Source organism: Scomber japonicus, chromosome 5 (assembly GCF_027409825.1).
Source record: "Scomber japonicus isolate fScoJap1 chromosome 5, fScoJap1.pri, whole genome shotgun sequence".
Classification (NCBI taxonomy): domain Eukaryota; kingdom Metazoa; phylum Chordata; class Actinopteri; order Scombriformes; family Scombridae; genus Scomber; species Scomber japonicus.
In genome coordinates this window covers 35,253,287-35,279,009 of record NC_070582.1, presented here as the reverse complement: position 1 = coordinate 35,279,009, position 25,723 = coordinate 35,253,287, and the positions used below count along the sequence as shown (strand labels likewise).

General features: G+C 42.1%; 1 protein-coding gene across 1 annotated transcript in view; it reads left to right on the top strand.

The window, feature by feature from the left end:
• The first annotated feature begins 3,946 nt into the window (after positions 1 to 3,946).
• Positions 3,947 to 25,723, top strand: part of LOC128359522 (anoctamin-1-like) — a 151,741-nt gene continuing 129,964 nt past the window's right edge. The window contains exons 1-4 of the mRNA XM_053320014.1: positions 3,947 to 4,013; positions 4,135 to 4,160; positions 5,106 to 5,501; positions 14,986 to 15,084. Coding sequence (XP_053175989.1) covers positions 3,947 to 4,013; positions 4,135 to 4,160; positions 5,106 to 5,501; positions 14,986 to 15,084 — 588 coding nt within the window. The remainder of the gene's footprint in view (positions 4,014 to 4,134; positions 4,161 to 5,105; positions 5,502 to 14,985; positions 15,085 to 25,723) is intronic.

The following is a 25,723-nucleotide window of genomic DNA, read 5'->3' as shown; positions in this document are numbered from 1 at the left end:
GAGGGTGGATGTTAGATGGACCTTTACCAGTCTCTCAAAGCACTTCATCATGATGGGAGTGAGTGCTATGGGTCTGTAGTCGTTCAGTGATGATGCTGGTGACTTCTTTGGTAGTGGTACGATGGTGGTAGCTTTGAAACTTGCTGGTAAGATGGCTTGGTTCAGAGAGGTGTTGTAGATGTCTGTGAGGACGTCAGTGAGTGAGTCTGCACAGTCTCTGAGCACGCGCCCGGGTATGTTGTTTGGCCCTGCAGCTTTCCTGGGGTTCACCTTGAGTAGGGTCTTTCTCACGTCGGCTGGGTCCGGTTGAAGTGTTGTGCTGTCTGGGTTTGTGGGTTTTTTTGTGGGTGTTGTGGTGTTATTTTCTTCAAACCGGCTGAAGAAGGTGTTGAGTGAGTTGAGGAAGTCTGTGTTGTCCTCACACGGTAGGGGGGATGGTTTGTAGTCTGTGACTGACTGGATGCCTTGCCACAGGCGTCTTGGGTCCTTTGTGTCTGTGAAGTGCGAGTTGATTTTTTGTCCATATGCACGCTTGGCTGCTCTCACGCCCCGGTGCAAGTTGGCCCTGGCAGACTTGAGGGCCTCCCTGTCCCCAGACTTAAAGGCAACGTTGCGTGCCCTCAGGAGCTCACGTACCTCCCTGGTGAACCAGGGTTTTTCGTTTGCTCTTACTGTAATGTCCTTGGTGATGGTTACATCTTCCATACATTTTGTTATGTATCCTGTTACAGAGTCTGTATATTCGGTGAGGTTGACTTTCCGGTTGGTAGTGGCCGCCTCCCTGAAAACAGACCAGTCAGTGTATTCAAAACAGTCCTGTAGAGCTGCTGTGGAGCCCTCTGGCCAGGTTCTGATCTGTTTCACAGTTGGCTTGCTTTTCGTCAACAGAGGTCTGTAGGCTGGGATTAGCATAACAGAGAGATGGTCTGATGAACCCAGGTGGGGGTGGGGAACAGCTCTGAAGGCCTGTCTGATGTTGGTGTAGACCTGGTCAAGTGTGTTCTTTCCCCTTGTAGCAAAGTTCACACACTTGTGGTAGTGTGGCATTACTGTTTTCAATTTGGCCTGATTAAAATCGCCAGCGATTATGCAGACCGCGTCCGGGTGTGTGTTTTGTAGTGTACTCACCGACTTGTACAGAATGGAGAGAGCCTCCTTTGTGTTGGCGCTGGGGGCGAGGTAAACAGCTGTGATGTTGATGGTATTGAATTCACGCGGCAGGTAAAATGGACGGCAGTTAAGGGTTAAAAACTCAATGTTCTCTGAGCAATGACTTGAAATAACTGCAGCGTTTTTACACCAGTTGTTGTTGATATAAATGCACACACCAGCTCCTCGAGATTTACCCGTGCTGGCGTGGTTTCGGTCCGCGCGGAATGTTGTAAATCCATCCAGTTTAATGGCACTGTCCGGAACGTTGTTATGAAGCCACGTCTCGGTTAGGATGATGGCGTTGCATTCTCTCACGTTTCTTTGTGTGGTTAAATCCAGCTTGAGATAGTCCATTTTGTTTTCCAACGAGCGGACGTTTGATAGAAGAATAGATGGTAGTGCTGTTTTGTGAGGGTTTGTTTTCAATCTGTGTGTGATGCCGGCGCGGCAACCTCACCTTCTCCTCTGGCGTATGCTCAAACTCCACCGCCGCTTCAGCTGCTTCCAGTTCTGGCTGGTGGGGGAGGAAGAGCCCGCTGCTTCGGAGGTTCCGTTGTCTCGGGACATTATTCCAAGACCGAGAAGAGATTCTCGATCCATGGCGAAGTTAACTCCGGATATATCCTTTGCACAGTTGTTGTTTCTAAGTCCCAGTAGTGTACTTCTGTCGTATGCGATTGTCGGAGACGATTTGGACGGTACATTTAACATAAAACACACATTGTTATCGGGAGCCGGCTTGGCCGCAGCCTCACAGGGCGCCGCCATCTTGAGACCAGGAGACCATACCCTATATTTTAACGAACTCCTCCTAGGGATTTTATCCGTCCGACCTCAAATTCGCTCAGAAACGTCTTGACACATTGAGGATAAAAAGTTATCAAAATCTTTTAAATTACTTATTCCTGTTGGGTGTGGCAACACCGACAATTTCGATGCTTCACCATAAAGCAGGAAGTCCTTATAACTCCTACAGACATTGTCTGATCTACACCAAATTGATCATGCATGTAAAGGGTCCCGCCCTGAACACATCTATGCATCAATACTGTCTCATATACACAGTGCCACCTACTAGACACAGGAAGTCAGCCTCATATAACAAACATTACCTGATTTTTATGACATTTACAGGATGTGTTCTCCACATCATACACTACAACATGACATATAATTGGTGGGTGATCTCTAGCGCCACATACTGGACACAGACAGTGTTAGTTAGCCCCACCATACAATGTTCAATAAAAGCCTGTTGTGTCTACCCTGCGACATTTTTAACTCAGTGTCATCTGAAGGTCTTTGTGATGATAAGGTATTAAAAGCTAAAGTCTGCATCAAATACCTTTACCTTGGCAGCCATCAAATTCTGATGATTCGACAACTAGCGACACAAAGTAACGTGTCATTCTTTGACCAATTACTCCCAGAATCTTAAGTCAGTACACTTGAAATTGACACATCTAAGACATAAGACCATGGTGATGCTACATCCTGCAGCTTATAACCCATAATCAAATATGGTTGCCACGGTGACACATTCTACAGCATGACTTAAGGTGCGTTCCCACCAAATGTGATTTCACCCAATCCCGCGTCGAGATTACATATAAAGTCAATGCAAAGACACGAATAGACATGCATTCACACCGGGCAACGTGATACACGCGTCACAAGCGATACGATTGATGTGTACACAGCGAAATTTGTGTCCATCGCGTCAATGCGCCAGTTGAAAATTTTGAACTTTTGCAGCAAATTCGCATGATGCTGTGCCCTGACAGCCTATCAGCGTTGAGATTCTCCCGACGTTACTGACGTATAGCCCCAGTTAGCATAGTTGGCTTTCCCTTATAAAGTTAAAAAAAAGAAAAAAAAAAAAGCTTTCCTGGCATAAAGTTACTGGTTTACTAGATTCAACAGTTAATTTTTTTGTGTGTTTTTGTCAGTTGTGTGTTGCAGGAAATGGAAGAGAATCAGGGACACATATATAAGAGAAAAGAGGAAGTGATCTCAGCCATGGTTGATGAGAAAAGAAGCAATGTTGTTGTTATCTAGTGAAAATGGGCGGGCTGGCTACTCGCATGAGTGACACGATAGCGCAAATTTACATTATGGTTACACAATGGTCTCGCATCCAAACCTGAGTGAGTAGCACGACAGATTCACGTTTGTTGCGCGAGTAATTCGCATTCATCGCGTTTGGTGGGAACATTACATTACAAATTGACATAGAAGATGAAATTTAGGAGGTATATGTATGACATCCAGAGGCACAAAAAAGTCCAACAGGAAGTCGGCCATCTTGTAAAAACTGGTACATTTTTGGCCATTTCCAGGCCTTATATTTAACAAAATCCTAAGTTTTTAACTCTTCCGTCTCCAAATGTACTCAGTGTCATCTTAAGCCCTTTGTGATGATAAGTTATTAAAAGCTAAAGTCTGCATCAAACGCCCTTATCATGATGTCCAAAATCTGCTCAAAGTCTGCTCATTCACCATGCTGTAACTTTAACAGACATGTTCCAATCATTTGTAGTCTTAGTCTGCCATCCAGTGGAAAAAACTTCTCTTACCAAGCACAGGAAGTTTGGGTCTCATAGGATCATGTATTTTAGATTCATTGCCATTTCATTTTTCATGGCGAAGGATCGAAATTCACAGCCTGGCCACACCCCCTTGGAAATGACAAAAAGTGACCATTTCCATAACTTTTCATCTCCCAGGTCTGTAGATGATATTGACTGAATTTGAAGTCGGTGAGGTCAAATATGAAGGAGGAGTTCATGCGGGCATGAACAGCCGCAAAATCGCCACTTTCACCAAAATTTACTCAGAAAAGCCTCAAGACCTTGGGGATGGTATATTGTAAAGTTGTTGACTCTCACAGTGTTGCCGTGACAACGCAACGCCATAAAATTTCAAAGCCTTATAACTTGACTGCACATGCAAGTCTTTTCCAAATTTCATATGCTTGTTCAGAGTTCCGGTCCAAAGACATGTACAAAGTCATATTTAGTGACAGTTATAGCGCCACCTAATGGCGACAGGAAGTGACATGCGTCATTCTTTGACAAATTACTCCCAGAATCTTGAGTAGATACAACTGAAATTGAAGCACCTAAGACATAAGAACTTGGTGATGCTACATTCTGCAGCTCATGACCCATAATCAAATATGGTGGCACATTCTACACCATGACTTACGATGATGTTTTTGAGGGGAAAGGGATGCCTCTATGGTGACGGTGTTAGTTAGCCCCATCATACAATCTTCAATAAAAGCCTTGGTGCCAAGAAGTCTATGTGCCCGCTGTGTCTGCCCTGCGACTGCAGCATACACCGACATGCACCGACGGCACATTTCGCTGTTTTGGGACGGTGCGTGGGGGGCGAGGGCCCGTTCACCACTGCTTCCAGCTTTAATTTGATTTATTATTACATGCAATAATATGTATGAGCATTAGTTTTGTAACTGCATATGCTGGCAATGATGAGTGTAACATTTGTTTTGCTGTGCAGATGAGAGTTCGAGTGAATGATTTAATGCATTTATTGAATTTATGAATTTTCAAGAAATAATCTAATATAATCTAATCCAATCTAACCCTTATTATGAAATCAGGTGTTGATCCAAAACTGTGGCACCAGTCTTGAATTACTACTGTCATTTCTGCAAACCACCTGATGTGCATGAGTTCAGTGCCCCAAAGCATAAAAATGGTCCAGCACTGACAGTATCAAAAGTCTTCATCTTTCACTAGCTATAGTCAACAGAAACCATGGTGAACTTTGAAACTCCAACAACAAAAAAACATGGCTCTAAATCCTGCAACCATGAAGCACAACAAAAACAAAACTAAATATCTCAGCTCATAGCTCATATATACTAACAAACATTTTTGCATCTATATGTTTTTACCCTTTCCTGTCTGTTCTCATGTGTATGTCAGCTGCTGAAGGCTTTAACCCCAGAGGAAAACACCTGCTGTCAACATGGCCTCTACTTCCAGGATGGTCAGAGGCGTGTTGATTACATCCTGACGTATCCTGTGAAGAAGCCAGCAGGGGGCCGATCCAGTCGACAGTCAATGCACCTGCTCACTGAAATTGCTGGTTCCCGCAGCCTACGCTGTTCCCCCTGGAGTCGTGGCAAACATGTCCAATACCACCAAGCAGAAATGGCGAGAGACTCGTCATTATCTCCACCATCATCACCACAGTCCAATGTGGAGCTGGGCTGCCCAGGAGAGAACTTTGATGGCCAGGAGGATCATAAGTCATTCAGGAGGGAAGAATTTGAATGGAAACTACGAGAAATGGGGCTGGAGCTAGAGAAAGACGAGGATGTGAGTTCTTTGTATTAGTCTCTCTCACTCTTTAAGACTCATTTCAGCACGCCAGCTAGTGCTGGAACAACAGTATGTTGTATGTGTATCCCAGAGTCATCTGTTCCAGCTGAGCAGCTGATCCAACATATCACCATTTAGATGCACGTTATTTTATATAAAATCAGTAGAACTGAAATTCGGGAGTGGGGAGATTGGTCCATGTACAAAGCATAATTAATCTGAGATTGATTGTCTCATATATTATATACACACACACACACACACACACACACACACACACACACACACACATACATATGTGTGTGTGTATGTATATATATATATATATATATATATATATATATATATATACATACATAGATTAAAATGTCCGGCAGGAAATACACCAAATAAATACATGTATAAACTCATTAATAACATATTAAATTGTAGTTATTATAATATATTATTCAATATAGCCTATAACAAATGTTACCAAGAAAAACAAAAACAAAAAGTTGTGCAAAAGTTTGGTTTTCCCTCCGTTTCATTGAAAAATTCACTGAGTGTTTGATCATGTCACTGAGTGCAGCACTTCTAAACCCTGCCGCAAATAAATGTGAATAAAATGTAGAATTCGGACGGGACATCCAACTACTATAGAATATAGTCTGCATATAATGCCAAGGAATGATGTGCGAATTGCAGTTATATCTGCAGGGTCGGTTATGGGCTTATGGGTTATTAAAAAAAAGGATCATATGCAGCAGTTCCACGCAGTGGTTCACAGTGAGCCAGTGGGCTGTGTTTATGGGTTTACATCAGTGCCGGTCTTGGCCTCCCTGGGACCCTAAGCAAAATTCTGCCCTGACCCTGGAACCAGCTGCCATGTAAACCATTTATTTAATTTGCCACACAATCACACCTGATACACCAGTGTTCCCGCTACAATCCTCCCTCTTTTAAAACAGTCATTCTAAGAACAAGTAGACCTATACTGTATAGGCTGTGTAGCAATTTTGGATGTTTGTAAATTTACAAGGTCTCGTTATCAGGGGTACCACCTTTTTGTGTAAGAGGAAACATATGTTCACTTACTAATTGGCCTATCAGTAGAGTTTCAATATGCACACCACGACCAAGTATGATTATAAATAGAAAGATGAAAGAAAGATGAAAGATGTTTTAGTCAGCCTACTCTCAGAAGACGAACAGTCAGCTGTCCCTGGTTTCGGGATTTTGGTGGAGTTCAGCGGGCGGCAATCTCGTTAGGCTCCGGGGGTTCCCGAATTCCATCAGGGGTTGCTGAAGTACCGCTCAGCCGGCCTGGGTGGCTGCTCATTCCGGATGGTTGTATTTCGGATTCAGGCGGTGAGCACCTGAGATGGTTCAGTGCTTTTGGTGATAATGAGCGCAACTAGTTTAACTTAGTTCGTTGCTCAATAAAACTTAAAATGTGGGAGCTGGCCAAGCGTCAAACTCTCAAAGTCCATCAAACAGAACGAAACTCATCAAAAATCAAAAGGAGTTAAAGCTGCAAGCAGCATTGGGCGGGACCTCGCCCCCTTGTGCACGTTGGGCTGTGGAGAAGCAGAAATGTTTCTGTTAGGAGAATTTAGATGCCTTCAGACCTGGGTATTTATCGGACACTGCAATAAGTAGATCACTCACACACACACACACACACACACACACATACACGCACTCACACACACAATGTAGTTTTGGTTTGATCGTTCTATGACGTTCCTATCAGGCGTAGTGGCTGTTTTAGTGTTTCTAGGTGGCGCTAGAGAGTTTGATGTTGTTTGTTTTTCCATTTTATCGATTTTTTTACCAGACCTGACGTGCCTGCCAAACTTGGTGAGTTTTGGAGCAGGTTTAGGGGATCAAATTGAGGCTCAAAGAGGCGGTAGAATAATAAATGACACAAAAACAATAGGGTCCTTGCCTCCAGGCAAGGGCAGGACTCCTCTGGAGTCCTCGCCCTCTTGCCTTTCGGCTCGGTCCCTAATAAATGTGTTTGGCTGACTTCAGCAAAAAGGCATCAAAAAGAAGAGAGTTGAGCTTCAGCTTGAAGGCACAAAAGTTTGCGGACTAATTAAATCTAGTGAGTTTTGAATTACGCCACGGAAAAATAAGTAAGAGTAATAAGTTATAGCTGATTGATCAATAGGTAAAGCAAAATAGAGTAATTGTTGTGAAGTTAAGAGTTAAGAACTGAGTGAAGACTAGAAGTGACCAGAAGTCACGTCTCTGGCCATTTTTGTGCGAAGGGGCTTGGTTTAATGTTCAGGGTGGACCCCTAATCTCAACCAATCTTTTGGCTCCTTCTTCTAAAATGTATTACTTTTAAAAGGAGAATAAATAGTTGCCAGATTATGTAATTCTCTAGTCGATTGACGCAATCCATTCAACATCTTTTTTTAATTTTTTTATATTTTTTTATTGAGTGAATAGAGATCAGTTACAGTCATCCCCGCATCATCCTGATAAGCACTATTCATAACCAATCCACCCCAAAACCCAAGGCCGTCCTCCTATCCCTTCTTCCCAACCCACCCCACCTCACATATTCCCATACATATACGCCTACCAACACCCACGCACACAAATGTTGTGGATTATGGATCCTAATAGCATAATTAAAATCTCCAGCGAGGATGGTGAATCATTTGGGTGTGCTGTCTGTTGTTGATGGCCTGATATAGTTCACAAAGTGCTGCATTCCTGTCACTACTGTTGGAGGTTGGAGGGATGTTTACTGCGACTAGCAAAATCACAGTAAACTCCCTCGGCAGGTAGAAAGGACGGTACCTTATGACCTTATATAAACTCCACTAGTGGTGAGCAGTGTTTGCATACTACCACAGCGTCCACAACATATCACGGATGTAGAGACAGACACCACCGCGAGTCTTAGTCTTGCTCTGACCGCTCGATAGCATATTACCATGTCAGTCGTACAGCGGAGTCGGGGATGTTGTCATTAAGCCATGTTTCAGTGAAAACAAGCACACAGCAGTGACTCACTGTCCGATTCTCTGACCTCAGCAGTTGTATGTGATCCATTTTGTTGTCCAAAGATCATATTTTTCTGACTGTTTAAGCTTAAGTAGATTAGTGCCACTTTAGAGGCATCTTAACATCAATAATAAAAAGGTGCTGAAAAAACATCTCCTCTCCATCTCCTCGTAATTGTCACCTGCTCCTTTAGAGTGAGGTATGTTTCTTGAAAATGATTTTGGACTGTCCGTCCATCCGTCCGTCTTCTTCCGCTTTATCCAGGTTCGGGTCGTGGGGGTAGCAGCCTAAGTAGGGAAACCCAGACTTCCCTCTCCCCAGCCACTTTGTCCAGCTCTTGCCAGGCCAGCCGAGAGACATAGTCTCTCTAGCGTGTCCTGGGTCTTCCCCGGGGTCTCCTACCAGTGGGACATGCCCTTGAACACCTCACCAGGGAGGTGTCTGGGAGGCATCCTGACTTGATGCCCGAGCCACCTCATCTGGCTCCTCTTGACTCTTGACGCCCAGCTCTCAATACACCCAACCCCTTTGCCCCCGCCGCTCCCACTGTGGGAGCGGCGTCCCATGTCCCCTCTTCGGGCTGTGCCCGGCCGGGCCCCATGGGCAAAGGCCCGACCACCAGGTGCTTGCCCCCAAGCCCCACCCCCAGGCCTGGCTCCAGGGGGGGCCCCGGTGACTCACGTCCGGGCGAGGGACACTGAAAAAAATAAACATTTTTTAAAAAAGCATGGTTGTGCTGCGAGAAAAAATGTCTACCATATCGTCAAATCACACTCCTTAAGGCAGCATTTTTCGCTGCTGTAAAGAGTGTCTGCTGCACATGGAAGGCTCAGCCCCACTCCAACTAAGAAAGAGGAGAGGAGCAGTAAGTGTGCTTTGATTTGTGTAATTTGTCAGTTATTGTATTTGCTTAAAAGTGTCAAGCTGATGATGAACGATAAAAGAACAATTTTGCTGCAGCTGAGCAGATCAAATATAGGATAGGCTTTTTGATAGACAAATATGGAATTTATAACTAACAAACTAGCTTAGTGCTGACAGGTCAGCGTGTGACCCTGTTGTTTCTGAACCGATTATTATGGTCAGTTTATTAGGGCCTGAGCACTGACCAACTCGAAGCCCTATTATTTCCATAAGGATTATTATTATTATTAGGACCCGATCACTGATTAGTGCGAAACCCTATTGTTTCTGAGCTGATTCTTCTTCTTCTTATTCTAAATTTTAAATAGCATTTTTGGCGGCCGTAACATCCCCTAAAATGCATGACACTATGCATGTGCATCAGGTCCGGTGAACATTTCAATATTTTATGGGCCCCGCAAAAAGGGCTCGACAGCTCCCCCTTGAAAATTAAGAAAATTGAGCCCCTGGATACAGATTGTTGTAGAAGAATGAAATTTGGCATGTATATATATCATGACCAGACGCACCAAAAAGTCTCTTGAAGCCATACCTTAAGTCCAACAGGAAGTCAGCCATTTTGGGTCTAAGTGGCGATTTTGACGCCGTTTTGGCCATTTCCAACTTGCAACTTTAAGGAGCTCCTCCTTCATATTTGACCTCAGTGACAGCAAGTGTTATTTTACCACTTGGTGCAGTATCCAATAATAGCCTGCATATAAATAAGTCTACGTTAGAGCCCTCCAGTTGCACCACAGCCTGATGTGCATTGGGCGCGAGCGCCCAATCATCACTGCTTGCAGCTTTAATTTATTTTAAAGTGGGTGGCAGTGGTTTGATTCCCAGCTTCTCCAGTCCACATGTCAATGTGTCGTTGGGCAAGATACTAAATTACTCTTGATGGCTGCACCAACAATGTGTGAATGTTAGTTTCCTCCTGACGAGCAGATTTGGCACCCTTGTGTCACAGCCCCTGTCATCAATGTATGAATGTGTGTGTGAATGGGTGAATGCGACATGTGGTGTAAAAGCACTTTGAGTGGTCGAAAGACTGAAAGAGTGCTTTATAAGTACAATCCATTCACTTTTGATTTTATTCATTTTCCACAAATATGGGGAGGACTCAAATAGGCATGCATATAGTTATCTGTTTAATTTATTTCAAATCATGGTGTGCAGGTGGTCAAGTGTTTTGCTTGCATGTCACCCCCCCCCTTCTTTCCCATGATTTCCTGTCTGTGGTTTGAGGCTCCAGTCAAATTTTATTTGGCGAGAGGGGCCAAAAAGACCTCTTTTGATTGTAAAGGTTGCAGGTCGTAAGGGTTCCAGGGACAAGAGAGAGCTTGGAGTGCTGTAGAGTTGATCGTGGCTGTATTAACTGTGTTGGGCCTCAGGTACAGATTTGGCTATCAACAATAATACATGATTATTAAATATAATTGTTAATTATTAAAATCAAAAGAAATTAAAGCTGCAAGCAGCATTGATCGGGCCCAAGCTCCCCCGCTGCGCCACGACTGAGCGAGACTGGCTGTGATGCAGCTTCTGAGTCAAAAGGAAACAAACAGCGGCAAAATCGCAAATTCAATTCAAAATGGCCGACTTCCTGTTGGAGTGAGGATATGGGTCCTAGAGACTTTTTTGTGCGTCTTTACACAATACATATACATACCAAATTTTGTTCATCTATGTCAATCTGGAGGGAGGGGCTCAATTTTTTTTTGTCTTCTATGGGGTGCAGTACCCCCATTTTGCCAGCAGTTCCTGTTTGATGGCGAAACGGCAAAATTCCTCACATCGCCACGAAGCAACCAAATCCCTAATCAGAAAGTTTTTGATATCTCCAATGTGTCAAGATGTTTCCGAGTTAATTTGAAGTCGGTCGGATTAAATCCCTAGGAGGAGTTTGTTAAAGTACAAGGCGTGGAAATCGCCAAGATCGCACATATATTTCAAAATGGCTGATTTCCTGTTTGAGTGAGGGTATGAGTCCAAGAGACTTTTTTGTACGTCTGTACATGATACATATGTGTACCGAATATCGTTTGTCTATGTCAATCTGAGTTGAGGGGCTCCATTTTTGTATCCGTTTTTGAGGCGCTATTGTATCCAATAGGTGGCGCTATGGCGCTGACACAGTATTGATGCATAGACGTGTTCAGGGTGGGACCCTCTACATGTGTGACCAATGTGGTGTAGATCGGACTATGTCTGTAGGAGTTATAAGGACTTCCTGCTTTTTGGCAAAGGATCGAATGGCGAAGGAAATTGTCGGCGTCGCCCCGCTCAAACCGAATCCCTTATTAGAAAGTGTTTAGGTACTTTTCATCTCCAATGTCTCAAGATGTTTCTGAGTGAATTTGAAGTCGGTCGGATTAAATCCCTAGGACAAGTTTGTTAAAGTACGAAACATGGAAAATGCCAAAATGGCGCCAAAAATGCAGATTCGATACAAAATGGTCGACTTCCTATTGGACTGAGGGTATTAGTCCAAGAGACTTTTTTGTGCGCCTTTACACAATACATATGTGTACCGAATTTCGTTTCAATCTGAGTCGAGGGGCCCAAACTTTAAATTTTCTAGGCGGCGCTATTGAGCCATTTTGCCTGGTGAGGATATGGGTCCAAGAGACTTTTTTGTGCTTCTTTACATGATACATATATACAGTATACCAAGTTTTGTTCATCTATGACTATCTGGAGGGAGGGGCTCAATTTTCTTTATCTTCAACAGGGTGCAGTACCCCCATTTGGCCAGCAGTTCCTGTTTAATGGCAAAACTAACCTCACATCGATTCCTCACATCGCCACGAAGCCATCAAATTAATCTCCAATGTGTCAAGATGTTTCTGAGTTAATTTGTAGTCGGTCGGAATAAAATCCCTAGGAGGAGTTTGTTAAAGTACGAGGCGTGGAAATCGCCAAAATCGCACATATATTTCAAAATGCCCGACTTACTGTTGGAGTGAGGGTATGAGTCCAAGAGACTTTTTTGTGCGTCTGTACATGATACATACTGTGTACCGAATTTCGTTTGTCTATGTTAATCTGAGTTGAGGGGCTCAACTTCTTTTTTATTTTCAAGGGGGCGCCTTCGCATTGTGTAGTGCTTGGGCCCTAATAATATTTACAGATACAATAGGGCCTTCGCACTGTATAGTGCTTGGGCCCTAATAATCTCTACAGATACAATAGGACCTTCGCACTGTTTAGTGCTTGGGTCCTAATAATCTTTACGATTACAATAGGGCCTTCGCACTGTAGTGCTTGGGCCCTAATAATAATCGACACAATTACAATAGGGCCTTCGCACTGTAGTGCTTGGGCCCTAATAATCTTTACAGATACAATAGGGCCTTCGCACTGTATAGTACTTGGGCCCTAATTATTAATAAGAATTAATAATAGCAGGGCACCACGATGGAAAACAGGGAAAAGATAGCCAATTGATTCAGTCTTGTTGAATGTATTGAGCTATCAGTTTGGAATGCTGGTTAATGATCTTAATGACTATAACCAAATCCAAAAGCATTTATTTTACAAAGAGGACAAAGCAAAACACACAACCGGCATTTAGAATTACTAAGAGTAAAAGCACACCATATGGAATCTAACTAAGTGTACCTGCAGTGGTGTGTGTGTGTTTGTGTTCACATGTAAACTGCAAGTCACATGTTGACTGAGGCAATATTGCAGAAAAGGAAGACTACATAGACAAAAGGCCAGACTATTAAAACTATGTGTGCTGCTTGAAGCAAAACTGGGTTTATAACGTCTTAACTGTATGAGTCTCTGTTTAAGGCCAAGTGGTGAGAGATAAAGGCGCCAGGTTAGCTGAATGAAAGCTGTGAATGCATAGACCCTAAAGGCTGTTTTTGATTGTTTTTTGTGAGGGACGTACTCGATAACATCAGCTTGATTAAAACAACAATAAGACATAATTATGGATCATTTATATCTCACACCCCTACGTATTGAAGCCAGTAACTACAAACCGATAAGTATACTGCCTATAGTCTCTCTAGGCTGAGAACAGCTGACAACATTTCTTAATACAAACCAGGCCTGGACTGGGACAAAAATTCGGCCCTGGACGTTTTGGTCCAGACCGGCCAACTACAATCCGTGCACAGATACTGTGCCAACTTGCGTTTATGTACATTTGAACACACAAGCCCTTAATAACAGTAGTATACTGAACAATATCCATTATATGCTGGAGACTTGAATTGGCTTGAATTAGTTTTAACTGTATAATGTGAAACTGTTGAACGAGCAATAAACCATAAACACTGAATGAAAAAAATGTGTAAAGCATCATAGGCTAGGTGTTATGTTGTTAGATCAATGTCCTTCATGAACACATTGGACTGTGGGCACAAAGGTACATGTAGCCTATCATAGGGCCATTGGGCCAGGTATTCTTTAGACAGACAAACCAATGGGCCTCTGCTGTGTCTGCAGGCTGCAGCGGAGCTCTGTGGGCTGGTGCAAGTCTCTGCCCCTGGGCCGGGAGAGTTACCATGGCAAGGCGCAGCAAAAACTAAATGAACAAATAAAAAATAAAAAACGGGCAGCCATCGGCCCATTATTGATCGGCCTACTGGGAAAAATCCTGGTACTCCCAATGGCCAATCCACCCCTGATACAAACAATTTTGAACTACATCAACTTTGCAATTTAGCTTAAGAGCTGCTAAGAGAGAGTTGAGAGATGCTGTATTGTTAGATCTGTGTAAAACTTTCAATCTTTCAATATCAAAACTGTCTAAATTTGATTTCTCATCTAGAGCACTGGTATGGGTGTCCTCATATTTATAGATTAGGATACAATGTGTTAAAATTCTGTGACTCACTGTCCAGTAACATGAAGTGCATGGGTGTCGTATCGTATCTGACATTTTACAGAGCTTTGTGAATTTTAGACATTTTTTTTAAATTTGTGTGTGGTTTATAGTACCATTTCTTTGTATTACATTTGCATAGTCAGCATTCTCTGTGAAAGCTACAACTCAATGGAATGCTCTACCTGATGACACGAGGAGGTGCAGTTTCAGTAGACTACTTTTAAAACCACATTCAAAAGTCTCCTAAAACCTTCTCAGCTCTGTAATCACTGACTCTCTTTTCTCTGCAACTTTGTATTTTGGATGTATCTTGTGTGTTTTTCTTTCTTTTTTATTGTTTGTCATTGTGCTGTTTATGTTTTAATATTGACCTACTGAAGATGCAGATGAAAATCAATAATCAACTAACTACTTCTAGTACTACTACTACTATCCACAAATTATGCCATATTTAAAATCCTTAGGGGGGTCTGGAATAGTGTTTTTGCCTCTCAAAGAGCAATTGCCCTGTATTTGAAAGTTCCCATTAGAGCATTTTAAATGAAACTGTGGTAGTGAAATATTGCAAAATATGTTGTTGTGACCATTTGGCAGAGAACACAAAGAAGTGGTTGGTATCTTTGTAGTCATTTTCCAGTCTTAGCGGACATTTTTGTAGTACCTGATGCAACTCTCCTTGTCTCGCTTGGTACATGACTTTTTGCATATATTGTGCATTTTATGTCTCAGGCAAAGATTCCAGGAGTGTGCTTTGTGAAGATCCATGCTCCCTGGAATGTTCTCTGTCGAGAGGCCGAGTTCATGAAGCTAAAGATGCCCACAAAGAAGGTAAGAGTTACTGTCTCTCCTCATTTTTTCTAGGATCTACTTTTCATTTATCACTATTTACATTACTCAACTCACTGTCGTGGAATTGGTTTGGGGCTCTTTGTGTTTTGTTATTTTGGTTTTACTATGCTACACTTATTATATATAATAATAATAATTAAAGCTGCAAGCAGCGATGACCAGGCCCAAGCTCCCCCGCCACGCCACGATTGAGCGAGACTTGCTGCGACACAGCTTCTGAGTCAAATGGAAACAAACAGCGCCAAGATCTCAAATTCGACACAAAATGGCGGACTTCCTGTTGCAGTTATGGTATGGGTCCAAGAGACGTTTTTGTGCGTCTTTACATGATACATTTGTGTACCAAATTTCGTTCATCTACGTCACTATGGAGGGAGGGGCTCAATTTTTTAATTATCTAGGGGGCGCTATTGAGCCATTTTTCCTTGTGAGGATATGGTTTTGTGCGTCTTTACACGATACATATGTGTACCGAATTCCATTTGTCTACGACAATCTCAGTCGAGGGGCTCGATTTGTTAAAATTTTCTAGGGGGCGCTATTGAGCCATTTTTTCTCACCCATTTTCGTGATCCTTAAAATATCAAATTTTTCACCGGGTCGGGCATGATTGCACATTTTGGTGAGTTTTATGTGCACGTTTAGGTTGTCAAAAACGCGTTTACTTTAAAGGGACTATAATAATAATAATTAAAGCTGCAAGCAGCGATGACCGGGCCTGCCACAAATGAGTGAGACTTGCTGTGACGCATTTTCAAGGTCTTGAGATGACACTGAGTCAAAATGAAGTCGGTCAGATTAAATCTGTAGGAGGAATTCATTAAAGTAGGTGGTGTGTAAATGGTATCAAAGAGCGCCAAAATGGCAAATTTGATTAAAAATGGCCAACTTCCTGTTGGAATGAGGGTATGGGTCCAAGAGACTTTTTTGTGTGTCTTTAGATGATACATAAGTGTACCAAATTTTGTTCATCTACGTCAATCTGGGGGGGACGCTAGTGCGCAGTGATGGAGTAGGACGTGCCTTTCGAGGGCTCCGTGTTGTTACCTCATTTTCAGTCATTATCTACTGCACACAAACCTTTTCTGATACTACAGGCTGCTTAAATTATACCTTAATCTTTTAAGCCCGCTTTTAAGCCAAGATGCCCAACAAAGAAAAAGAAACTCAGAGCGGGAGAGGCGCAGCCGCCAATGCTGCTAGCAACGAAGCTATATTAGCTGCTATCACTAAACAAGGTGCGGAGCTAGCGAAAGTTTCCAAACTGGTGGATGGGCTCAAGAAATCAATGGAAGAGCGCCTTGACTTAATAGAGTCATGCCTGTCCACTCTCCAGAGCAAACATCGTGAGGCTGAGAGCCGTATGGGTGATATGGAGGAGGCTCTCTCGGCTGCTGATGAACGCATCACGACGCTGGAGGCTACATGCAAGGAGCTGCAGGGGGCTAACCGCAACTTCAATGCCAAGCTCAATGACTTAGAGGGGCGCTCTCGCCGGCTTAACATACGCATCATTGGCGTTAAAGAGGGAGAAGAGAAGGGCCAACCAACCGAATTCATCTCTAAACTGATCACCGAGTTATTTGGTCAGGGCAACTTCAGCAAGCCAGTAAAGGTGGACAGAGCACATCGCAGTTTGAAGCCCAAGCCCAAAGAAAACGAGCGGCCAAGACCCATCATCGCAAAGATTCATAACGACAAAGATGTGCGGGACATCTTCCGACTCAGTCGCCTGCATGCACCGCTCAAGTACAACGGTGAGAGGGTGTCGATTTATCCTGACTACACATCGGAGGTGGCAGCTCAGCGTCAGGCGTTCAACACTGTGAGGAGAAGGCTCACCGAGGCTGGAGCTAAGTGCACCCTTCGCTTCCCCGCCAAACTTAATGTGGTATACAATAACACCGTGAATGTCTTCGAGACACCGGCAGCTGCAGAGAGGTTTGCGGAAACTCTAGCTGATAAAGCTTGAGTTCAATGATCAATCATACTGTTAAGCGTCTTCATAGCACGCTGTTAAACTGGTACAATATTTGCAGCAAGGCTTTTTGTTTTAAGGACAATATGCTGCTAAGCTATGAACCGGACCCTTTTTTATTCATACTGTGACTTTCTGATTTATATGTCCGGTCTAATTTCCTTGCATTTCTTGTATTGTTCACAGTGAAGTGAAGGTTATTGGTATTATTTGGTATTATTTGTGCAGTAAAAAATGGGTTTAAATTTAATGTATCAAGGTTCTCACGGAGCTACCGGCGTGGGTTAGTCTTCTGTTACCCGGCAGTCTCCCTACAGGAGTTATGTTACGCCGCATAGTTCGTCAGCGCGGCTTGGGGTGTGTTCTGGGGTGTGTGTGTTTATTTGTTAATCTGCCAAACATTATGTTCTTTTGTGTCAGTCTGCACTTTTGTTTCTATGTAGATGCAGGATAGTTATTCAGTAGGGTCAGGAAGAGGTCCTATTACTTTCATATCTTGGAACTGTAGAGGTCTTGGCGGAGCATTAAAGCGAGGGAAAGTGCTCTCACACCTTAAATCTCTGTCAGCAGACATAATTTTTCTACAAGAGACCCATATTCGACCAACCGAACAAGGGCGACTACGATCTCCATGGATATCGTACATCTATCAGTCCTCTTTTTCCTCTAAGGCAAGGGGTGTTGCAATTCTCATTCGAAAAACGATTCCATTTATTTTCGAGTCGATGTCCACTGACCCAGCTGGGAGATTTGTTCTAGTCACGGGTTCAATCAACTCTGTCCCACTAGCCCTCTTAAATATATATGCACCTAATTTTGATTGCCCTGATTTTTTTTGCAGAGTTTTTGACCTTGTGGATAGCCATAGCTCTCGCAATATTATTATCGGCGGTGACTTTAACTGCTATCTAGATCCTCAGGCTGATAGATCTTCTTCTAAACCAGCTCCTCCTTTAAAATCTATACCTACTGTAAACAATTTAATGAAGTCACTTGATTTAGTGGACATATGGAGACTTCAACACCCCTCTGACAGACAATATTCTTTTTTCTCCCCAGTCCATGGTAGCTTTTCCAGAATAGATTACTTTTTAGTTGATGCCAGATTATATATATATATAATATAATATCAAAAGTTGACAATTCTACATATCATAGCATCCTAGTCTCAGACCACGCTCCTCTCGCAATTAATATTAATTTCGATTTGAACATATGTCATTATAACTGGAAATTTAGCCCCGCTCTACTCTCAGATAAAAAGTTTTGTGAGTACCTATCCAATAAAATTGCAGACTTCCTACAATGCAATGACACAGGCGAGGTCTCAGATTCAATATTGTGGGAGACTTTTAAGGTAGTTGTGAGGGGGCAGGTCATGTCATATCAGTCCTTCTGTAAAAGAGCTAGACTGAGGCGTCTCTCTGAGATTGACTCTGAACTATCTGCCCTGGAAGAATCTTATAGAAATTCAAAATCTGAGGACACCCTCAATGCTATTTTGAAAATAAAATATGAGTACAATCAAATTCTTGGTGGGCAGGTGAGACATTATATATGCAGGCTGAAACAGACACACTTTGAGCTGGGTGAGAAAGCTCATAAACTTCTTGCTAGACAGATAAAAGGAGTGCAAGCAGACAGGGCAATACATAAAATCTACTCTGCTAGTGGACAGCTGATTACTGACCCCAAAAGCATAAACAAAAGATTTTTCGATTTTTACAGCCATCTTTATACTTCAAGATCCACAGCCTCTGACACAGAGATAGCGAATTTCCTTGATGCGCTTGAAATTCCGTCCCTTGATGATGATGCTAGACAGGTTTTAGATGGGTGTTTCACACTAGATGAAATTAAAACTGCCATCCGCTCCTTCCCTAACGGCAAAGCCTGTGGTCCTGATGGATTTGGTATCGAATTTTATAAAACACATATTGACACCGTCGCCCCCCTGCTACTTCGTATGATAAATTGCTTTTTGGAGGAAAGTGTGTTTCCTCAAACCATCTATGATGCTCATGTCTGTCTGCTTCTAAAGAAGGACAGAGATGATGCAGATGTGGCATCTTATCGCCCCCTAAGTCTACTTAACTCTGACCAAAAGATTATAGCCAAAGTTCTAACAAACCGCTTGAATAAATACATTGGCACCTTAATACACCCGGATCAAACAGGATTCATTCCTGACAGATTCTCCTTCTCTAACACCCGCCGACTGTTGAATGTTATGTACTCCACTAAACCACTCCATTCTGCTGTTATATCTCTGGATGCGCAGCAGGCGTTCGATCAAGTGGAATGGAGATACATGTTTGCTGCCCTGGAAAAATTTGGCTTCGGTGACAAATTTTTAAAATTTTTAAGAATGCTATATGCCTATCCCAAATCATCTGTTCTGACGAATTTTGACAGGTCTGCCCAGTTCATGCTTGGGCGCGGTACGAGACAGGGATGCTGTCTCTCTCCCATGCTTTTTGCCTTAGCTCTTGAGCCACTGGCAATAGCTATTAGAGCGAGCTCTCAAATAGGTGGGATAGGATGTGGCAGATCCGAATGCACCATTGGTTTATATGCGGACGATATTATTTTGACTCTGTCAGATGTAAAGACATCCCTACCTCCCCTTCTTGATTTGATAAAGCAATTTGGACAATTTTCCGGGTTCACTATTAACTGGGATAAAAGTCTCTTCATGCCTTTGACTGGTGACCTGGACCCCATTTTTCTCAAGAATCTGCCACTCAAGCTAGCAACAGACCATTTTAAATACTTAGGGATTAACATCACCAGAAATCCCAAACTTCTTTTCAAACATAATTATATGGAATTTACTGTCAAACTTAGAAGTATGATTGAAAAATGGAAACTCCTCCCACTATCACTGATAGGTCGTATTAATATTATTAAAATGATTGTGCTACCCAAATTCATCTATCTTTTTCAGAATGTGCCCATTTTCCTTACATCCTCTTTTTTTAAGACAGTGGACTCTCTTATTATGCCCTTCATATGGGCCTACAAGCCACCGCGCATAACCAAAGCTCATTTGCAGAAACACACAACTGAAGGTGGTCTTGGGCTCCCTGTTCTGCGCCATTATTATTGGGCCTGTAACGCTAGAACATGGGTTTTTTGGTATCATGCCACAACTGCTGGACAGGAATGCAACCTTGACCCCAGCTGGCCTTTACTAGAGTCTGATAAGGCAGTGTCGCTGACAGGCGCATCCTTACCAGCAGCTCTGTTCTCGGAATCAAACCTGCTCACCAGGTGCTCTGGGGCTCTCCGGCTTGTCCTGTTACGCCCCCTTAAGGCAGAACCCTACTTTCAAACCAGGTCTGATGGACCCCACATTTGCTTCTTGGGCTGTGAAGGGTTTGTCTGCAGTGAGAGATTTTTATATAAATAAATCCTTTGCTTCTTTTGCACAACTACAGGTGAAGTTCGGGATTCCTGCTGGGCATCTTTTTCGTTACCTACAAATTAGAAATTTTGTAAGGCAGTCTCTTCCCCTTGATCGGCTGCCTGACCAGCACAATTTTTATAGTTTAATGACCTCTAGCCCTACATCTAAAGGTCTCATCTCTCAGTTTGTTTCACTCTTCACCTTGCATATATCCTCTCTTCACATTAGAGATGCCTGGATCAGGGAGATAGGTGTGGAGATTTCAGATGGGCTGTGGGAAATGGCACTGGAGAGGATTAAATCATGTTCTATTAACGCTAGGCTGCAGCTTATCCAGTATAAAATAATACACCGCTTACATTACTCCAAAACCAAACTCAATAAGATCTTCCCTACTGTCTCACCTACCTGTGACAAGTGCAAAACAAGTGACGGGACCCTCGCACACCTTTTCTGGGACTGTTCCAAGCTCAGTGGTTTCTGGGATGACATCTTTCATTTATACAGTGTTATTTATAACAAGCCAATGAAACCAGATGGTATCCTTGTGATACTGCACTGCTCTACCTACGCCTTAACTCTCCCGAAAGCACTGCAAGAAGCTCTTGCGTTTGGTCTGGTTGTAGCGAAGAGGGTGATATTGAGGGAATGGAAATCTAGCTCTACACCTTGTTTCAAAGTATGGCTGAACGATATGGTTTCTTGTTTATATCTTGAAGAATTGCGATACACAATGTCTGACAACTATACCAAATTTTTTAGGGTTTGGGGTCCCTTTATTGATTATATCAAGAGGGATAAGGACACAGTACCAAACTAACTGTACCTATAGTATTATAGATGGTACCCTGTTTTATCAAGCGGGGCTGGCAGTGGCAGTCCAATGCCACATGTTGGAAAGCACTGGTAATAAGGATAGTAGCTTTGAATAATGGGGTGAGGGGTTGGTGGGGGTTCTTTGGGCTGGTCATTACACATGACTCACGGACCAGTTGGGGTAGATTTTTTTTTTCTTCCTTTCTATCTCTCTCTGGGAGAGTAAGGGGGTAGGAGCTATGGTCTTTGCATCTATGGTTTTCAGGTGGATGTTTTTTTTTCACCCATGGTTGTCTTTTTGGTTTGTTTGGTTCTGTGGCTGAGTGCCCTATGTGTCAAATATGGGGCACAATACATGTCTTTGTTTTATTTTTGTTTGGTAAGGAAGGCAGTTGGACAACACCCTAAATGGTCAGTATTAGGTGTTGTGATTGATTGTGTAATGTGTAGGTTTTGGATAACTCAATATGATGGAGTACAAAGGGGCTTAAGCAATGGTTAATTTGATACGGTTTATAAACTGGAATATAAATGGATCACATAACCCTGCTAAAAGGAAAAAATGCCTGTCTTATCTTAGGTTTCAACAAGCGGATGTGGCCCTGATACAGGAGACACATCTGGTGGACACCGAAATAAATAAATTTAAGACAGGGTGGGTAGGACAGGTATATCACAGCTCTTATAATAGCAAGAAATGTGGGGTTGCAATACTTGTACATAGAAATTTTAATTTTGTCATGCTGAAACAACATAAGGACAATGAAGGGAGGATAATATATGTTGAGGCTAAAATACAGGGTGTTAAGGTTAATATATGTAATATATATGCCCCAAATAAGGAAGAGCCGGCCTATTTTCATAGTGTTAATAAAATGAGGGGCGAAATAGAGGACGGTCACACTATAATGTCAGGTGATTATAACCAGGTACAAGATGGAGTTTTGGATAAAATGGCCGTCACAAATAGTGTGCAGAGGGGCTGAAGAGCCATACATTTAATGATGAAAGATCTAGGCCTGGTTGATATTTGGAGATTAGTACACCCCAGAGATAGAGAATACACGTTTTATTCAAACATGCATAAAAGTCACAGTCGCTTAGATTATTTTCTGGTATCCAAAGACCTGGTAGAGGGAACGGTAGACTGTACAATTGGGCCTATTGCATTAACGGATCATGCTACTGTGCAATGGGGGGTTAAATTGGGGTCAGACGTTAGTAAGTCTAATAGATGGAGGATGAATGTGTCATTGCTTCACGATTAAACCTTTGCAATGTATTAGGGGAAGATCTTAGAATGTTTTTTGACATTAATATAGGTTCAACTGAGAGATTAGGTTCAGCGTGGGAGGCCTCTAAGGCGTATGTAAGAGGCAAAATAATAGCTCACTCAAGAAGAAAAAAGACGGTAAAAAACAAATGTTGGGATTAGAATCCCAGTTGAAGGATGCAGAAAAAGAACTGGCGGATAATCATACTGAGGACCGTCTGAGAAAAGTATGTGAATTAAAATTCCAGCTAAATGAGTTTTACAGTAAAAAGGTAGAATATGCTATGTTTAGAATGAAAAGTAACTTCTATGAAAGTGGGGAAAAGGCCAGTAAATTATTGGCTAGGCAATTAAAAACACAAGATGCTAGCTTTATAATACCGGCAATCAAAAATACAACTGGAGAACTGGTCACAGGTCAGGACATTAATGAAGTGTTTAAAGACTTTTATGTGAAGCTTTATAATTCAGAAGTAGATCCATCAGAAGAACAATTTGAAGCTTTTTTCGCTAATATAAATATCTCAAAACTGTCAGAAGGACAAGTAGTACAGATGGAGGGAGTTATTACTGAAGGAGAAGTTAGAGATGCAATATCATCACTAAAAATAGGAAAGCCGTCGGGGCTAGATGGGCTGCCAGTTGAGTATTACAAGAAATATATCGACATATTGGCACCTATACTGACAAAAGTATATAAAGAGTCATTTGATATGGGGCAATTACCAGATAGGTTTAATGAGGCTTTAATTACCCTGATCCTAAAAAACGACAGAGACCCTACAGACCCGGCGAGCTATAGACCCATTAGTTTAATAGATGTTGATGGCAAAATTCTTACTAAAGTGCCTGCCACAATAATAGAAAGATTTATGCCACATATAGTGCATGCAGACCAAGTGGGGTTTGTTAAAGGGCGCTCTTCATCAGGTAATGTTAGGCGGTTCTTGCATCTTATGTGGGCAAGCCGTGATGCAGACACACCCACCGCAGCGTTCTCATTGGACGCAGAAAAGGCGTATGACAGAGTGGAACTGGCTTACCTTTTTTATACTTTGAGGGTGTTTGGATTTGGAGAGGGTTTCATTAAATGGATAAAGATTATTTACTTGTCCCCTAAGGGATCTGTTTTAACTAATGGTCTGAAATCTCCCTTTTTTGGTCTGACGAGGGGCCAGAAACAGGGGGATCCATTAAGTCCGCTGCTCTTTGCCATATTTCTAGAACCATTAGCTATAGCTCTGAGAGCAGATACAGGTATTAAAGGGGTGTGGGGTGGTGGGACAGAACATAAGCTGTTTTTGTATGCGGATGATATTTTGCTTCTTATTTCAGACCCAGCTAGTTCTATTCCCATAATCCTTAATAAGATTGAAACATTTTCTCGAATATCCGGATACAAAATTAACTGGCAGATCTCTAATTTTCAATTTAAATGGATCCGGGTAGGAATGAAATACCTAGGATTAAAATTAACTGCTGATTTGTCAGATATAATAGAAATGAATCTAATGCCATTACTTCAAAAGATGAAAACTAATCTGGAAAGATGGAAGATAATTAATATCACTTTGTGGGGCAAAATTAATACTATTAAGATAGTGATAGCGCCACAATTTAATTATATATCAATGATGCTCCCAGTAATCATTCCTAAGGGCATATACAAACAATATAATCAAATGGTTAATAAAAACATTTGCGGAATGGAAAAAAGCCTAGGAATAATATTATAAAGTTGTGTACTACTAGGGAAAATGGGGGCTTGGCCCTTCCAAATGTAGAGATATATAATCTGGCTTTTGAACTGGCTAAATTGGTGAGGCATTGGGCTAATTATGACTCTCAACTGGATTGGGTAAAGATAGAAAGGGCCATGGTGGCTCCCTCCAGACCAATACAGGCTCTTTCTCAGATTAAAGTGGTGGAGGGGGGAAAAGATCCCATTCTGAAGCATTCTCACTGGGTGTGGTCTGAGGTGCATAGGTTGATGGGGAAGTCACAATACAAACAAGGGTATTCTTCTATATGGGATAATCAACGTATCGTGATAGGTAAATGATCATTTTGTTGGGATCCTTGGCAGAGGAACGGTATATGTGTGATTGATGATCTGTATAAGGATGCAGTTTTTAAGTCATATCAAAAGCTCGTGGAGCAATTCCTCCTGGAGGGAAGGGGTGAATTTTGGAAATATCTACAACTAAGGAGCAGTGTGCGGAGTGTGTTCCCACTTAACAGTAATATAGAAGAACCTAACATGTTGCAAACCTTTTTGATTTGCCAAGTACAATGCATAGTGCCTCAATATTTTACAAAAATTTTATGGAACTACAAAGTGTGAACACTGAGAATCTTAGATTAATATGGCAAAGAGATTTAGAATGTCAAATAAATAAGGAGAAATGGCATAATATAGTTTCCACGGTTGGGTGAGCCAATAGAGATATTAGAAGCAAATTTACCCATTACAAAGTAGATATTACTATACTCCTATGAAGCTTTTCTGATTGGGGTTAGTAGAAGACAAAAGGTGTTGGAAGTGTAAGGGAGAAGATGGTACATTTTTACATGCCTTTTGGGAATGTCCGGTGGTATTACCTTTTTGTAAAAAAGTATTAAGGAAGCTGGGAGATTGGTTGGGACAAAGTTTACCTGAATCTCCACTGTTTTGCCTCCTGGGAGATAGCACACTGTTGCCACAAGGAGTCAACAAAGGACAGCATGTGCTAATAACCGCAGGCCTCATTGCTGCAGCGAGGCTGATATTTACTTCAAATAGTTAGAAATTCGAAGAGTACGTGTACTCCGGAGCTTACAAATTGGACTCAACTGATGACAGAGACGGCATCTTTCGAATATCTGATTGCCAGGAAGGACAATGTTAAAGGGAAGTTCCATTTAGTATGGGACTATTTCTTTCGATACATTAAGGACTTGTCACATTAAGCATGTGTTGAATGAATCGCATTGCAATTGATATAATCAAACATACAATGGTAAAGAGGGGTGTTGTCCTTGTAGTTTTGTTTTGACTGCCTGTTTGTTTGTTGTTTTGTTTTTGTCTATTTGTTTTTGTCTTTTGTAAGTATTATTATTATTTGTTGAAAAATAAATAAATACTTTAATGAGAAAAAAAATA